At 35.1% G+C, this 17,536-nt stretch overlaps 4 protein-coding genes across 4 annotated transcripts; 3 read left to right on the forward strand and 1 right to left on the reverse strand.

The window, feature by feature from the left end:
- The first annotated feature begins 6,032 nt into the window (after positions 1-6,032).
- Positions 6,033-9,237, forward strand: LOC21388297 (inactive TPR repeat-containing thioredoxin TTL3). Its single transcript, XM_010101078.2, has 7 exons — positions 6,033-6,989; positions 7,233-7,428; positions 7,530-7,714; positions 7,798-8,131; positions 8,226-8,430; positions 8,536-8,642; positions 8,911-9,237. The coding sequence occupies exons 1-7, from the start codon at positions 6,082-6,084 to the stop codon at positions 9,061-9,063; spliced, it is 2,088 nt and encodes a 695-aa protein (XP_010099380.2). The 5' UTR covers positions 6,033-6,081; the 3' UTR covers positions 9,064-9,237.
- Positions 9,238-11,589: 2,352 nt separating this feature from the next.
- On the reverse strand, positions 11,590-12,003 carry LOC21388298. Its single transcript, XM_010101079.1, has one exon. The coding sequence runs from the start codon at positions 12,001-12,003 to the stop codon at positions 11,590-11,592; it is 414 nt and encodes a 137-aa protein (XP_010099381.1).
- Positions 12,004-13,803: 1,800 nt separating this feature from the next.
- On the forward strand, positions 13,804-14,558 carry LOC21388299. The gene is made up of 3 exons (XM_010101080.1): positions 13,804-13,950; positions 14,060-14,104; positions 14,295-14,558. The coding sequence occupies exons 1-3, from the start codon at positions 13,804-13,806 to the stop codon at positions 14,556-14,558; spliced, it is 456 nt and encodes a 151-aa protein (XP_010099382.1).
- Positions 14,559-16,163: 1,605 nt separating this feature from the next.
- On the forward strand, positions 16,164-17,242 carry LOC21388300. The gene is made up of 3 exons (XM_024167552.1): positions 16,164-16,326; positions 16,436-16,480; positions 16,871-17,242. Exons 1-3 carry the CDS (start codon positions 16,180-16,182, stop codon positions 17,240-17,242), a joined length of 564 nt encoding a protein of 187 aa, XP_024023320.1. The 5' UTR covers positions 16,164-16,179.
- Positions 17,243-17,536: the final 294 nt, after the last annotated feature.

The raw sequence follows: 17,536 nt of genomic DNA on the forward strand, positions 1-17,536 counted from the left end.
CTCAACTTCAAGGAAAAAGAAAAAAATCCCTTCAATTTTATAATTTTTTTTCCTTTATTTTTTCCCAAGTAATGGCAATGTGTACATGTTTTGCATAGTATTAACATTAATGGGGCCGATTGTTTTCTGGTTGACATGGAGGCATTAGATATAATTAGTATGACTTTTTTGGACACAGTTCATCGCAAAAAGCAACAAAAACTCCTTAAACAATGACAAGAATTTTACTTTTAAGATATTAGACTATAAATTGCGTTGCCTTTGTTAGGCTGGTGGGGTGACCTGCAAAATATTGCTCGAACAATTAATTAAATAAGATAAAGGCACGGTTTTGGTAGGCCGTTTTATCAGTAAGATCAATATTCTAATGACAATTTTTTATATAAATTTGACAATTGAAAACGATTAAAAAAAATAAAATTATTAGTAATTTTATTTTTTTAATTTTACGAGAGAAACTCTCAAAGATAAAGACTACTGAAATGCCAAATTTCTACTATTCAAGAAAGTTTTAATAGATTCTACCAAATAATAATAATCAATAAATAATGATAATAATATTGGTAACGGATTTCTTCTTCTTTGTGGAAGTCATAGGTATTGCAGCTATCCTACTCAAGAAGATTACATGACGAGCCGCTTAGTTAATAACGTTTACATTACAACAAAATTTTACGCACTAGATAAAAGAGTGAAATTTCCCACAAATTTAAGTGGAATTTCATACTAATGAAATTAACTAGCGAGTGTATTCACATATAAAGAAACATATGAATTAAACCTTTTAAAAATGTTTTAAAATAGCACGAGAATATATATATATATATATATATATTATACATGTATATACACGTACATATGTTGTATGTATATCAAATACATGTAAGAAGGAAATGAAATGAAAGGGCATGGTTCGAAAAATTTATTTATGTACATTAATAATGTTTGTGACTTGCGACTCTGTTAATTTAATTATATAAAGGTTGTCCCGAATGCTTCCTATACCTTTCATGATTTAGTAAGTGAACAGTACTCATACTTTTAATTTTGACAATTTCTTCCCAAACTTACAAACTTTTGGCAATTACACTCTAAATTAAAAACATTGTTACACACACTAAAGGAGTTCCTCGTATCCCTCACACTTGCATATTAAGAGGGACATTATTTAGAATTTAAACTAAAATGAAATTTCATGAGGAAAAAGTAAAAAAAATAAAAATAAAAAAATAAAATAAAATAAAGAAAAGGATAGATGGAGGAGTGATCTCCATCTCCCAAACACATATGGATGGGCAAGCTCGTTGACATCGTTGCCAAGGAAATCAACCTCGCCATATTGCACCACCAAATTTTACTCTCGGATGTTGATCCTCAAGAAGTTACTGATCGTTCTAAAAATTTAAACTATTAAGAGATGAATTAAAAATAGTAGATAATGTTGATAGATAATTTCATGCTTAACTTTTTTTGGTTTACTTTTTTGTTGTATTTAATTTATTCTTAGTTTTAATGAACATTACTCTAGTTATTTTTTTCCTTCAAAATTGTAACTTGTTCAAAATTCCATATGTAATTTTGTTTAAACGCTTACATTAGAGGCATGTGAATTGATTTAGTACAATTTCTTTTAAAGACGTAAATGATTCAAGGAAATTGTGAAAGTTACAAGTTTAAGGAGGGGCCAACATCTTAAACACAAAAAGTGTAGGGGCAATGGTGCCAATAACCTTATATTAGCACTTTTTTTTTTTTTTTTTGCTGCTAAAAAGAAGCCTTAGAATAGGAGGAGATTAGAGAGATTTGCTACGTTAAGGGTATTTCAGTAATTTTAATATAGGTTGCCAAAAAAATCCTAGAAGTACGGGGAGAATATCCAACAATAGAAGGGTGTGAGAGGAAATAAGTTAATTTGGGTAAGTAGACGTGAGCACAATCATTAAACACTCCCTAATACAAAGGGCGGGTTCCAACATCATCCCCAAGGCAGCCAGCTCAGCCAAAGACATAAGTGGATTTCTGGGGTTTTTTTTTTTTCCCAAAAAAAGGTTTAAATGCTTTTAATTAAGATTTTCTTGGGATAACATTATACATGTATATACACGTACATATGTTGTATGTATATCAAATACATGTAAGAAGGAAATGAAATGAAAGGGCATGGTTCGAAAAATTTATTTATGTACATTAATAATGTTTGTGACTTGCGACTCTGTTAATTTAATTATATAAAGGTTGTCCCGAATGCTTCCTATACCTTTCATGATTTAGTAAGTGAACAGTACTCATACTTTTAATTTTGACAATTTCTTCCCAAACTTACAAACTTTTGGCAATTACACTCTAAATTAAAAACATTGTTACACACACTAAAGGAGTTCCTCGTATCCCTCACACTTGCATATTAAGAGGGACATTATTTAGAATTTAAACTAAAATGAAATTTCATGAGGAAAAAGTAAAAAAAATAAAAATAAAAAAATAAAATAAAATAAAGAAAAGGATAGATGGAGGAGTGATCTCCATCTCCCAAACACATATGGATGGGCAAGCTCGTTGACATCGTTGCCAAGGAAATCAACCTCGCCATATTGCACCACCAAATTTTACTCTCGGATGTTGATCCTCAAGAAGTTACTGATCGTTCTAAAAATTTAAACTATTAAGAGATGAATTAAAAATAGTAGATAATGTTGATAGATAATTTCATGCTTAACTTTTTTTGGTTTACTTTTTTGTTGTATTTAATTTATTCTTAGTTTTAATGAACATTACTCTAGTTATTTTTTTCCTTCAAAATTGTAACTTGTTCAAAATTCCATATGTAATTTTGTTTAAACGCTTACATTAGAGGCATGTGAATTGATTTAGTACAATTTCTTTTAAAGACGTAAATGATTCAAGGAAATTGTGAAAGTTACAAGTTTAAGGAGAAAATTGTTAAAATTAAATGTCCAAGGGCCAACATCTTAAACACAAAAAGTGTAGGGGCAATGGTGCCAATAACCTTATATTAGCACTTTTTTTTTTTTTTTTTGCTGCTAAAAAGAAGCCTTAGAATAGGAGGAGATTAGAGAGATTTGCTACGTTAAGGGTATTTCAGTAATTTTAATATAGGTTGCCAAAAAAATCCTAGAAGTACGGGGAGAATATCCAACAATAGAAGGGTGTGAGAGGAAATAAGTTAATTTGGGTAAGTAGACGTGAGCACAATCATTAAACACTCCCTAATACAAAGGGCGGGTTCCAACATCATCCCCAAGGCAGCCAGCTCAGCCAAAGACATAAGTGGATTTCTGGGGTTTTTTTTTTTTCCCAAAAAAAGGTTTAAATGCTTTTAATTAAGATTTTCTTGGGATAACAACCTTTGATGAAGACACTTTTATAGGACAACACACTACAAGATTGTCCATCTTTGTTTAATTCATTAATGATAGCCATTGTTACTCTGAAAGAGGAAAAAAAAAAAAAAAGAGAGGAAGAAAAAAAAAAGAAATAAAATTGTTATTCTGAAAAAGGGAGAAAAAAAAAAAAGAAATAAACTAAAGAAAAGAAAGTTCACCGTTTTGCCCATTTCCGACCAGGAGTGACCGGGGACATTGCAAATGAGAATTAAAGAAATTTAGGTTCCGTTTATTTCACCAATTTAATTTTAAAATTTAAATTTTATTACAGTAAAAAGTTCTCATAAATAGTTATATTTATTTTTTTTATTACAGTAAAAAACTCTCACATAAAGTCACATCTCAACTTTAATTAGCGAATTAAATGGACCATTAAATTAGTTCATAGAGAATAAAAAATAATTAGGGATTTGTTGATGAAATAATGGGAAACTATTTGGAGAACAAACGAGAGCACTTTAAGTCGACGTGGAATTACTGAAAAAGCCGCGAGACTCTAATTTTGAATTTTGATCATTCTTATTCATTCAAACTGATAAGCACATGAATAGGTAGTCAATTAAAAAATTTGACAGGAAAAGGTCCTCATGCTTTTGATGAATAGTAGAATTCAGTGGTCTTTTTATATTAATAATTTTATCCATCCTTTTCTTCAAGAAAGAAAAGATGTTACATAAAAAAAAAACTAAAAGGTTAGATAAAATTTTTTTTTATACTTTTTTTTTTTGGAATAACAATGCACATATCATATTATTCTCAATCAAACTCATATACCTAAGTAGTCACATATGTTGAAATGTTTTAACCACTAGCACTATATAAGAATTTACGTTACTTTTTTACGCCCTGATTTTAACTTATAAAAAATGTGTAATATGAATTTTGAATTTTTTTAATACTGTACAATTGAATTTGAATTTCATATCAATTCTATTAATCTTCTCTCAGTTAATACCACTTACTTAAATGAGGACTTTATTCTTTAAAAATTATCATGAACTAGTAATTAATTTGTTCACTGCATGGCTCAACTAATAAAGTTGTCATTTCAATCGTTTAAATCAACATTTAACCGAGAAAAAAAATATAACTTTGATATGAAATTGAAATCTAGATATATAATATTGAGAACATCCAAAATCATGTATAGTATATATTTTTAATAAGCTTAAATTACATACTATAAAATAGTAAATAATGCTATAAAAATGAAGGATACCATATTACTTGGTATATAATTTTTTTGCGAGTTAGTGCAAGTAAACATTATTTTAGTATTGTGTGTGTTTCAAGATGTAAGATTTTAGTATGTAAATATGAATTAATATTAAAAATTGAAGAAAAAAATAAAAGAAAAAGAAGTGAGTAGAAATGGTTCGGTAATGAAATTAAATCCATAAAAATTTAATTGGCAATGTTAATTGTGTGTACACCTACAAATTAGAAAAAAGAGAGAAAAATACTAATAATCAGCACCATCAAAGAGTGAGCACAATCAATGAGGTCAGTATAAACACAAATTACAATACCATATTAGGTAAGTTAATTTCCTAAAGACTATTAAATTGGAAATTGATACAAAGAAATTGGAATTACTAATAAAGATAACTACATATAACATATTGACTTTCTCCTGTGCTTAATTATGAAGGGGCAATTACTAGGCTTGAACTACCGCTGCTATATTGAATGTGTGTGTGTGTATGTATATATATATATATATATATATATTATTTTGGCTAGATATATTGAATGTAGTTCACAAGCAGAATTTTGAAGATTTTCCTTTGACCTCTCAATGGTAAATAATGGTAAATGGTAGTGGGACTTAAATTTTATAAATTTACTCGTGTCCTTAACTTATGCTCATGTGCAAACTTAAGACTGCTCTTAAAAAAAAAAAAAAAAAAAAAAAAGTCTTCCAATACTCTTAACCAGTCCATGACACAAATGAACTCTCCTTTTAGTTTCATTAATATTGCCAACGGATCAAATTAGACAAGGACATTTTGAATTACATTAATACATCATAAACAAACATTAACCACATTTTCAATGCTACATTTAACATTACTACAAATTACATTACTTTCCTAAAAATGATTTAAGGAAAAAAAAATCATAAGAGAGAGAAAGCGACAGAGCAATAGGGAAGAAGGGGTTGAGGAGTTAAGGGAGAGAGAGAGAGGGAAGCAATACTACTCTCTCGTGAAGCTGCAAAGTTATAACATATCATAGAGAGCGAAAGAGAGAGAGAGAAAAAAAAAAAAAAAAAAAACCTTCACAAAAGAAAAAAAGAAAAAGAAAAATCAAATTCTTTGCTTGCTTGTTTTACATCACGGGATCCATCCCACTCTTCTCCTTCCTTTCTTTCTTTCTTTCGTTGTTTCTGACTTCTTATGTGTCTTCCTCGCTACCTGTCTTTTTCCGTATTCTTCTGTCTTCTTCTTCTTCTTCTTCTTGTTCTTCTTCTTCTTCTTGTACTTTGAGTTCGCTCACATTCTTTAGGAACTCAGCAAAACTAGATTTTTTTTCCTTCTTTTTTTTTTTTTTTTTTTCTTTCACGAAACAGAAAAGAAGAACAGATTTTTTACTTTTATATATTTATAGATTTATACATTTTTTTGTTTTATTTTCTTCTATATATATATATTTATATTATACATACTTATAATTAATGTCGAACGCCGGGAAATCCACACAGGAAATGGGGTTTGATTCTTCACTGACGAACCGATTCCGTGACTCACTGAGTTGCGACAACAAGCCGGACTTCAAAGAGCTCGATCTGAACTCGCCCGTCTCGCCGTTAATGGCGGCTCGGCCGTCAGTTAACTGTAACGGAGCGACCACCACTTCCAGTAGCAGTTCGAGTTCTTCCGGTTCGGTGTCCGGCAAGCCCAGCAGCAAAAAACACCACCATTCCGGCGAGCTCTCGGCCTCGTCGGAGACGAGCCCTAGCCGATCCGCTCCGGCGGTTCGGAATATCAAACCCGGTCACCGGAGATCGGTCTCCGCCGGGCCGCCATTGATCTACGCCGGCGGAAGCTTCAGCAATGGCGGCGGGGGCGGGGGCAGGTCAGGCGGAGCTAGTTCCGGCAACAGCGCGACTTCTTCTTCTTCTTCTTCTTTGTCGTCGTCGGCTTCTTCTTCTGCGGCGAATCTGTTCCCCAGCGGGAACATCTGTCCGTCGGGGAAGATTCTGAAGGCCGGAATGGGGAGCAGAGCGGCGAGCAAGACGGACGTGTTGGGTTCCGGGACGGGGAATTACGGCCACGGGAACATCATGCGCGGCGGCGGAGTGAGAGAGGGGAATTCGGGTGGGAAATCGGCGAGTTCGGATCCGGAGGAGGTGAAGAAGGCCGGCAACGAGTGTTACAGGAGGGGGAATTTCGCGGAGGCGTTGGCGATGTACGATCGGGCGATATCGCTCTCGCCGGAGAATGCGGCCTACCGTAGCAATCGTGCGGCGGCGCTGACGGCCTTGGGGAGGCTGGGGGAGGCCGTGAGGGAGTGTGAGGAGGCGGTCAGGTTGGAGCCTTCTTATGGTAGGGCCCACCAGAGGCTGGCTTCTTTGTATCTCCGGTAAGTGTCCCAAACTACAGGCTTTCTTCGTATTTGCTCGTATTTTGAATGATTTATGTGAATGTGATTGGTTCTCTTGTGAGGATTGGATTCGCCACTGGTTGATGTGTTGTCTTTCTTTGGTTTTTGCCTTTTTCTTACTGCATTGGTGGATTGGAATCTCGGGCTCTCAATGGCTTATGAATAGCAAATGAACGATTTGCAATTTTGATGACCAATTGAGCTGAACAATTAAATTTACAGCTTTGGGCAGGTTGAGAATGCCCGGTGCCACCTATGTTTTCCTGGGCAACAGCCAGATCAATCAGAGGTGCAGAAGTTGAAGTCACTGGAGAAGCATTTGAAACAATGTGCTGATGCCCGAAAGCTTGGAGATTGGAAAGGCGTGCTAAGGGAATCCGACGTGGCCTTGGCGACCGGGGCGGAGTCCTCTCCGCAGGTAGAAACCTTGTTTCATAAATCCATTGCCTTCTGAATCTGATTGACTGTCTGAAGAAATTTCAAATGTATTTTGGCTTATTAGAATGGAAATATTTGCAGCTTTTCGCTTGCAAAGCCGAGGCCCTTTTGAAGCTCCATCAACTTGAAGATGCAGAATTATGTCTGTCAAACATTCACAAGCTCGAGGATTACCCTTCTTCCTGCTTACAGACGAAGTTCCTTGGCATGGTTGTTGAGGCTTATGTGCTCTTTGTTCGAGCCCAAGTTGATATGGCATTAGGAAGGTAAGCATCCAAAGCATATGCTTCATAAGCAAAGTGGAAACTCGATTTTGGACAAGTAAGAATGCGTTGTAGATTTCTTGTAGGTTTGAGAATGCTGTGGCAGCAGCAGAGAAGGCAGGCCTAATTGATTACAGTAATCTTGAAGTTGCAAGGACGTTAAACAATGTGAAAATGGTGGCCAGGGCTCGTTCTCGTGGTAATGATCTTTTTAGCTCCGGGAGATTTGCGGAAGCCTGCTCGGCTTATGGCGAGGGCCTTGAACATGATAGTTCCAACTCTGTCCTATATTGCAATAGAGCAGTGTGCTGGTCTAAGCTTGGGGTCTGGGAAAAGTCCGTCGAGGACTGCAACCGTGCGCTCAAGATTCAGCCAAACTACATCAAGGCCCTTCTTCTCAGGGCCGTCTCAAATGCAAGGGTAACATTTTTGATGTTGTGAACTTTGCTCCTATCAACTTTCATTGTGCACGTTTGTTTGAATGTTTGACATCGTTTTTTATCTGATGGTACAGCTCGATAGGTGGGCGGAAGCTGTGAGAGATTACGAGGTCTTGAGGAGGGAACGTCCCGGGGACAGTGAAGTTGCCGAGTCTCTACACCGAGCTCAAGTTGCATTGAAGAAGTCATGTGGAGAGGGTGTTCACAACAAGAAGTTTGATGGTGAAGTAGAGGAAGTTTCTAGTCTAGATAAGTTCAAAGCTGCCATATTATCACCTTGTGAGTTCAATCCCTTTGTTCAAATGTGAATTACCTATCTTTAGTTTTTCCCTAGTCTTTACTTTACACTTACCTGTCTAATTGAAAATGAACTTTAACTTTCAGGCGTTTCGGTTGTTCATTTCAAAGCTGCTTCTAATGAACTATGCGAAGAGATATCACCTTTCATAAACATGCTGTGTGTTAGATACCCTTCTGTTAAATTCTTCAAGGTAATTTAATCATTAAGGTTCATTCATTGCGACCAATTTGGACTAGAATGAAAATTTGGTTAACTTTTTTCTCTCAAAGCTCCATGTTTGAATTGTTCTTGGAAATATGAATCTGAACTGCTGCTTTTTATACACGTCATGTCTTTTAGTAGCCAAGGAAGGAATATAAGCGCAAGAGCAATAGAAGTATCCCATTTGCACCTGAAGATAACTGTAATTGTCTTATATTTCAAAGACAGATCAAAAGGTTTTGTTCATGGTTTCGCAGGTGGATGTGGAGGAGAGCGTAGCTGTGGCAAAAGCCGAAAGCATAAGAACAGTGCCGACCTTTAAGATCTACAAGAATGGTGATAAATTGAAGGAGATGATCCGTCCAAACCATCAGTTTTTGGAGGAGTCAGTGAGAAACTGTACTCTTTAGAAGACAATGTCAAAATCCATTTTAAGTCCTCTTTAAATATGTGCAATTGGTCATTTTTATACTAGGATTACTAGTTTTTACTTTTTACCTGTGACATAACCAGGTATATAAATTGTTTCATAGAGTTTTCAACGCACAGAATCCCCTTAGAGAGAAAAAAATCAAAAAAAAAAAAAAAAAAAGCTTGTTTAGTTCACATATTTGGCGGAATTATATTTTTCTTTCCCGTTTTATTTGCTGTTGGTTTATTCTTTATCCCATTGGATTCCACTACCTGTCCCTTTTCAATTTTTTTTTTCAATTTTCTTTTTTCAATTTTATGTTTCGTCTCTGGACCTCATATATGCGTCCAGGGTCCTCTTTGTGATAGAGTGAAAAAAGGAGCTAAAAAAGTTTTTAATTTAATTATAATGTCCATCTAGATTATTTTTATTTTATTTTATTTTTTTAGGGAGGGAAGATGGACTTGGGAATTTTGGAACATAAAAGATTTTTTACTATAGCACATGAATATATATATTTATATATATATATATTATCAGTAGAGCACAGTTGAAACTGTTAGATGAGATCGTCACATTTTTTAATACGATTTGATTTTAATAAGATATAACGGTTTTTATTTGTATTTTATTAGAGTATTTTCTCATATATCTTACTGTGAAATTATCATGTATTTTTACATGCATAAATGATCATAAAAAAACGAAAACATGAGATAGTGTGGCGGTGGTGGATGGCGTTGATGCATACAAATGTTAATAAATTTGCATGCATTTAGCCGTAGAATGTTGACTGAGTCTCAAGTGCTAAGCCTTTAAAGGGTGGTTTTAGGTGAATTTGGGATGTCTTTTCAGGTCAAACACCTTTTCTTAACGCAATTTATTAGTAGCTTGTAAATCTCTACCTTTCTCCTTAAAGTGAATCTTATTTTTGATTGGTTGGAGCGTTTTTCAGGATTGAAATTGATTCTGTTTTCTTTTCTTTTCTTTCTTTTCCTTTTTTAATGTTGGGTTAAAATTGATTCTGCCCTTACATTTGATCATTTTTTAATTTTCATTCTTAATATTGCTTCATGGAACCTTTATGGGCCAGGTTTTGCACAGATCTTCTGCAGAATATCTTTATTTTTTATTTTTCTTCCTTTTTTTTGGGAATAAAATGGCATTGAAATTCATTAATTTTAACCATTTACGTTCCCACTGACCCAAAATTTTACTGTACGACTGCAGCCGACACCATTTTGTTTAGATTTTATACTCCCCACCTGGCTTTGCCACCAACTCTCTACCATATTCGTTTCAGTACATTGACTTTTGAAGGCAATGATCTAACTTTTTCCTACATATTTACGTTCCTACTTTTAAGAATGTTTCTTTATTAGTTGATAAGAATATAACCACAAATTTTCTAAAAGAAGTAAAAAATTTGAATAAACATACTAGAAATGCTCAGCCATATATCATAACAAGAAAGACAACAAGAACAAATGATAAGGATAAGGATTAATTTCAAATTTAGTACTTGATTAATAAAAATTTTCATATTTTACTTTTGCCATCCAAAAACAAAACTCCCCCTTTAAGCTTATCATAAGTTGCAGTTTTACTATTTTTTTTTATTTTAAAAAAACAAGATATCAATTTTTAAATGGTTTTAATTATGTTGGGGTCACGTTAGTGTTGAAGATTATTAACGATTTTAATCATGTGTGGGTCACCCGATGAGCACATGTTAAATTCTTAAAAATTTGATACCTCAAAAATAGAAGAATCGAAGTTGTTACTTGATAAATTTAGGAAGAGTTTTGTGCTATTAAGTTGCAAGAAAACAAAAAAGGACAAGAGGATTGTCTGTAAAGAGAGGATTTTCTGTAAAGCATAAAAGAAAAAACTAGTACCAAGGGTGTGGTACCGACAAGAGGAGGTACATATCTCTTAGGTATGGACTTGGGAGTCAGGACAAGATACCAAAGCATATATAGCGCAAGGGCATGGTGATGATCTGGTGACTGATGAATATGGATAGCCACACAATATTTTTCTTCTTGATTATCAAAATGGGCACAAGTAGATATCTTCAATGTATAGATTGTTGTATTCAAGTACTCGAGGAATTTTTGTTTCCACAAAAAAAAGTACTCGGGAACACTTTATATTGGTTAATATCATTAATTTGGATATTATAATAGAAGAAAATAAATAAAGAAGCTATACATACTTGATGTAAATGACATTGATGTATATTGTAGTCAAAATATACTACACTCAAATATATTGCAAGTTCTAGACCATCATTTAATAGCGTGGGATTAAACATAGTTAAAGACGAACTTTGGGGACAACACAAGCTATTGCATTAAATATTTAAGATTAACTTAATTCCAATTCATAAAATTAAGCTAAAGATCCCCGAGTCTTTATTGTTACAATGACAATCTTCCAAATTATGAAAAGGAACCAACCAAACACCCCAACACAAAATAAATTAATTAACCAGCGTCTAATCACAACATATATCAATCGGTCACTGGCCAAGAGCAAAAGCCTCAACAGGGAAAGTCTTGGTGATACCGGCGAGGCTCTTGAAGTGAATCTTCCCGGTTGGCGGATCATCCGCAGTGATCTGGTTCACCGGAGGCCACAGCAAGAGCTCCCTAGCCTTCACTCCCTTGAGTTTCTTGATCTTCTTCTTCTCGATGTAGCCATCTATCTCGCTGTCATAGCTAACCAGTTTGGTGATGATCTTGAACTTATGTTCAATCTTCTTCTCCTGCATAATCCACATGTAGCCCGTGCTCTCGACAAATCCCACTTCGATCACATTCGCCAGTGGAAGAAGTCCTGCCGGGAGTTCGAATTGTTCGAGAAGAGATACCGCGAATTTTAGGCCTTCTTCGTGGCCTTTCTTCACAATGCCTCCTTCCTTCTCTGTTGCCATCTATGAAATATGCTATATGGTTTATATTTGAGTTTCTTGTTGCAACTAATTTCTTTTGTAAAATAAAGGATGCTTTGTAAATTTGTTGATTGAAGGAAATTGAGAGGCATGAATTTATAGGCTCTTGTAGATATAAGAGTACAAATAAGTTGAACAAATTGCATGGTGGAAACCAATGCGATTTGCTTTGTAGTAGTCGTCAATGTGATTCTTTGTCAATGATCGTTTGTTTTTATGGATTACTAACAATATGGTTTGCCAATTATTTGGAAGTTACTAAACCAAAGTAAGTGTAGGATCTGGAAAAGAAATTAAGTAATTGTTAGGATCGAACTAATATGAATATGGATTAGCCGGCTTTCTAAAACCTTTGGTTCATTTAGCTTAATTTTGAAATTAATAGTTGATCCATATATCTCGTAACAAAGTAAATTTTATTCGAGTAGTACCATCATTACCAAACAAACAGCAGTTGAGGTTTTTTGTTTTTTGTTTTGTTTTGTTTTTGTTTTTTTTTGTTTTGCTGAAAGAGTAATCATCTTACATTCTTATTTCTTCAAATTGAACCTCGTATAGTTAAATAAACACTAAAAAGGACTCCTGGTAAAGAGGATTTTTATCAGATTATAAGCCAACGTTAGCAATAATATCATCCTAATATCCTTTTCAATTTGTGTTCATTTGAGAATTTTTAGCAACAAATATTTCCCTAAGCTTTAGTTCAATATCCTTAGAGAGAAGACAGACGAGGTTAATTCAACGTGAGGTAAGCAATGTCGTTATATTTTCTATATATCAAAAAAAGCACATTCATGTTATTGAGTATAGCATATGGGGTAAAGTTTTCTTAAGCATTATTAAAGGATAAAACAAAATTAGAGGTTGAGAAGTACTAGAGCCAAATGTTCATAGTTCAGTTGGCGTTGACGATACAACCAATATGTATAGGGCTCTAGAGAGATGAGGAAGAATATATTTTATGAAAAAAAGAAGAAGAAAAAGGGGTTTTTGATGTTTTTGCCCCCATAAATTCTTAGTTAATTGAGTTTCTTAAACTCTTAATTTTATTAAATTATCTTATTATGTACCACGGAGTGTCACAAATCAACAATGGTTGTTGAAATTGAGACATAAATGTCTTGGTGCACTTGACAAGATGTGCACTACTTTATTTAAAATTTTGGAGAGTCTTTATGGTGGAACAAGTCATTTTACTCTTAAATTAATTTTTCAATGGTTTTATCTACAGAGAAGTAGTTTTGTGTAGTCTAAATAGACATGCATAAATTTAATCATTAAAAAATTAATTTAATAATTAAAAATAACTGTCCTGATCAGTAAAGTAAAATAGCTTGATAGCTTGATTCACCGTAAAAATTCTCAAATTTTGGTCTTTACCCGTGTTTATGTCCAAATTTTCAACCGAATAAATTGATTTAGAAGCACTCTATAATACTCTTAAAAATTTTGGGGAATAATCTATGAAAATTAGAAGTTCAAAGACTACTACATACCATTAAAGGAGGAACTTAAGAGGACAGAAATGTCAAATACTGAAAAAAGGGAAGAAAAGAATTAGCAAATATGGTGTAGAACTAGAAGAGGAACAGTTAAAAGATGTCAAACACACGTGATTAGGTCTAGCCTAACGAATAACTAATCCTTTCAGCGCAAATAATAATAATAAAAAATTTATAACATTAAAATGTTTCACTGATCAGTTGGCGCGCGGATTATATATAAGAGCGAAGTCTACAAAATTCAAAACCGCAGAGAATAGCGAAAACAGAGAAAGAAAGAATGGCGATGCAAATTTTCCAGAGAGAGGAGCACTGCAAAAGAATCTCCAAGTGGAAAGCTCGCAATGCTAAGATTTCTCTGGAAGCCTATCGCAACTTGATTGATTCTCGCAATTTCTCCGATCTCTCTATCAACTATCTCAATCAGGTTCTGAATCCTTCTTCTGATCATCGTTTTCTATTTTTCACTTTCAGCAAGTTTCAATTGAGATTTCCTATTTTTCCTTGTTTGATCTGTTTCAAATTTCTTTTTGCAGATCATCAGCATGCACGGTTACAAGAAAATCCACAAGGCTCCTAAGGTTTTCTCTTCTTTTTTTTTTTCTTTTTTTTTTGAGTCATTAATTAACGTATTTAGGTTCCGTTCGTTTGCTGAGAAAATGGAGGAAAACAACTAGTAACTTTTGTTTTCTGTGGAACCAAATAGATTCTGAGCTTAGGCTTCAGTGCTTCACTCTGATTTTTTGAATTTTGGTTTTGAAATTTAAACAGAAGGTCATAACAGAGGCCGTGAGCAGCATCTCCTTTGCAAATCCAAGCCGTTCCACTCTCAGAGACGAAATCTCGCCGTCGGTATCGGCGACAGTCGAGGCCGTCGTCTCTGATCTGAACGCTCTCAACTGGCAAGAGTGCTCCGTCACCTCCGTCCAAAGCCTGAACTCAACGATCCACCTGGCGACTAAGGAAAATTCCAATGGCGATAAATTGAAAGGTCCACCGTCGAAGTGGGCGGCAAAGAGAAAGAAACGCGATTGAGAAGGCTGTGCGTTCGGATCATGCTGTATCCATTGGTAATGCTTCAGATCTTCTTCGTTTGGCTGTTTTACTTGTTTTCTCGATCGGAAGAAACTCGATCGGAAGACTCGAGAGTTTTCTGCGATTTTCAATTTTCTCTGTTTTGGCGGGAGCTCGTGAACCTCCATGCCGAGGGGTAGATCTGCAATATCTGTAAAGAGTAGGGGCTTTTTTGTTATACTAAAACTGGAATTGATCCCATCGGTGGTAGATTTGTGATTTCATGATATAATGGTATTTCTTTGGTATGATGTCTCTTCCCCAGCTAAACAAGCATATGGACACACACATAAATATTATTAATGCAATTAGGCAATATTATTCGTTTTACATTTTGTTTTTATAACTGTTTCAACTCTTGTTAATTAGCTACTTGTTCTTTTTTTTTTTTCACGTTAAATTTTAGACCCTATATGGTTATAGAGAAACTAAAAGGGCTTACATGTAAACGGAGATTATAAACCGATATTAGCTCAAATATCAACTTAATTACACCGCATACAATTCACATTATATTCCGAGATACTTTTAACTTGCTAATATTTATTAAATGCGGATATGGCTTTTTTGTCCCGATCAGAACTTAAAGCTAAAGAGTTTATAGTCCATATTGCATGTAACAAGTAACTTATGTGTTGAACAATAATTAGAAACCAAAAAAGGAAAAAAAAAAAAAAAAAAAAAAAAAAAAGGGAGTTGTCATAACTCAGCAATGTGGTGGTGAATATTAGTAATTAGAAACCAAAAAAGGCCCAAAAAAAAAAAGAAAGAAAAGAGGCAAGTTGTCATAACTCACCAATGTGGCGGTGAATAGATGGCTTTTTTGTCCCGATCAGAACTTTAAAGCTAAAGAGTTTATAGTCCATATTGCATGTAACAAGTAACTTATGTGTTGAACAATAATTAGAAACCAAAAAAGGCAAAAAAAAAAAAAAAATGAGGCAAGTTGTCATAACTCAGCAATGTGGTGGTGAATATTAGTAATTAGAAACCAAAAAAGGCCCAAAAAAAAAAAAAAAGAAAAGAGGCAAGTTGTCATAACTCACCAATGTGGCGGTGAATATTAGTAATAAAATTGAGTGGCGTTAACGCCCAAACTGTGACAGTTAAGAAGATAACAAACTGCAGTTACACTAATTCCACATGACTGCGCGCGGAACGAAATAACTAATTCTTGAATACATCATAAACGCATACATACATGTGTACATATATATACACACATATATGAATATTAGTAATTAGAAACCAAAAAAGGCCCAAAAAAAAAAAAGAAAGAAAAGAGGCAAGTTGTCATAACTCAGCAATGTGGCGGTGAATATTAGTAATAAAATTGAGTGGCGTTAACGCCCAAACTGTGACAGTTAAGAAGCTAACAAACTGCAGTTACACTAATTCCACATGACTGCGCGCGGAACGAAATAACTAATTCTTGCATACATCATAAACGCATACATACATGTGTACATATATATACACACATATATACATGTATGCATCTATAAATGAAAAACCATTAGAAGGCAAAAGAAGAAGCAAAAAAGAACAGAAACCAGTAGTGGAAGCAGAAGATAAAGAATTAATGGCGAGGGAGAAAGCTGAGAAAAAGGAGTTGGGAAGGAAGACGTGCAAGTCGAGGGACAGCAAAGCCAAGATATCTCTGGAAGACTACCTCCGTTTCCTTCATTCTCGCAATTACTCGGATCTCTGCGTCAACTTTCTCAATCAGGTATCTCTAATTTGATCCCTTAATCATATCGCCATTTTTCGATTTGTTCATGTTTTCAACTTCATCCAAACATCAAATTGAATTGAAATCAAATGATTAATTGTTGCAGATCATCAGCATGCACGGTTACAAGAAAATCCACAAGTCTCCCAAGGTCTTTTTTTTTCTCTAGGTTTCCGTTTGTTTCCCGACAAAATAATGGTGGTGAGTACTGCCAACATTCCACGACTAATACTTTTGGTTTTGGACTTCCACAGAAAGTGCTAGCTGAGGCAGTGGACAAGCTCGCCCTTGTAAATCCATGTCGCTCGACTCTCAGGGAGAGAATCTCGCCGACGGCGTCGACGACGAATCCAAACATCAAATTGAATTGAAATCAAGTGATTAATTGTTGCAGATCATCAGCATGCACGGTTACAAGAAAATCCACAAGTCTCCCAAGGTCTTTTTTTTCTCTAGGTTTCCGTTTGTTTCCCGACAAAATAATGGTGGTGAGTACTGCCAACATTCCACGACTAATACTTTTGGTTTTGGACTTCCACAGAAAGTGCTAGCTGAGGCAGTGGACAAGCTCGCCCTTGTAAATCCATGTCGCTCGACTCTCAGGGAGAGAATCTCGCCGACGGCGTCGACGACGATCGACGACGTCGTTGAGGATCTCGAAGCGCTCAACTGGCAAGAGTGCACCGTCACCTTTGTACAAGCCCTGAACTCAGCGACCAACGGCCTTGTCATCTACACTTCTCCGGAGCCGCCGAAGCGCCGCCATGCCGATCGCTCCAAGGGCCCAACAAATAGGCGGAAAGCTCTCGTCCCGATCCAAAATGGCGGCGCGGTCAAGAAAGTTGGGCTTGGGCAGCCGAGGAAGGCGGCGAAGAGGATGAAACCGATCGTGGCGGTGATGAACGGCTCGTGATGGCTCTCCTGAAAGCTCTTTTGGCTTTTGGATTCTTGGTTCGGATGGGTAATCTTTTGCTTTTGTTTGTTTGGTTGCTCGATTGCGATACTCGGAAATTAGCTTGCTTCTTCTTCTTTTTTTTTTTTTTTGGAGGCTTAGTGCTGATGAATGGGTAAAATCTGTATCAGACTATCAGTAGAATGAGGGCTTTTCTGTCATTTTGGTTCTGGTAGACCTGGGATTTTGATATTGTCCATCAATGATACGAATTTCTGACCTTTGAATCTATGACGTTCATTTTCGTTGAATGAA

Source organism: Morus notabilis, unplaced genomic scaffold, assembly GCF_000414095.1.
Source record: "Morus notabilis unplaced genomic scaffold, ASM41409v2 Scaffold412, whole genome shotgun sequence".
NCBI lineage: Eukaryota > Viridiplantae > Streptophyta > Magnoliopsida > Rosales > Moraceae > Morus > Morus notabilis.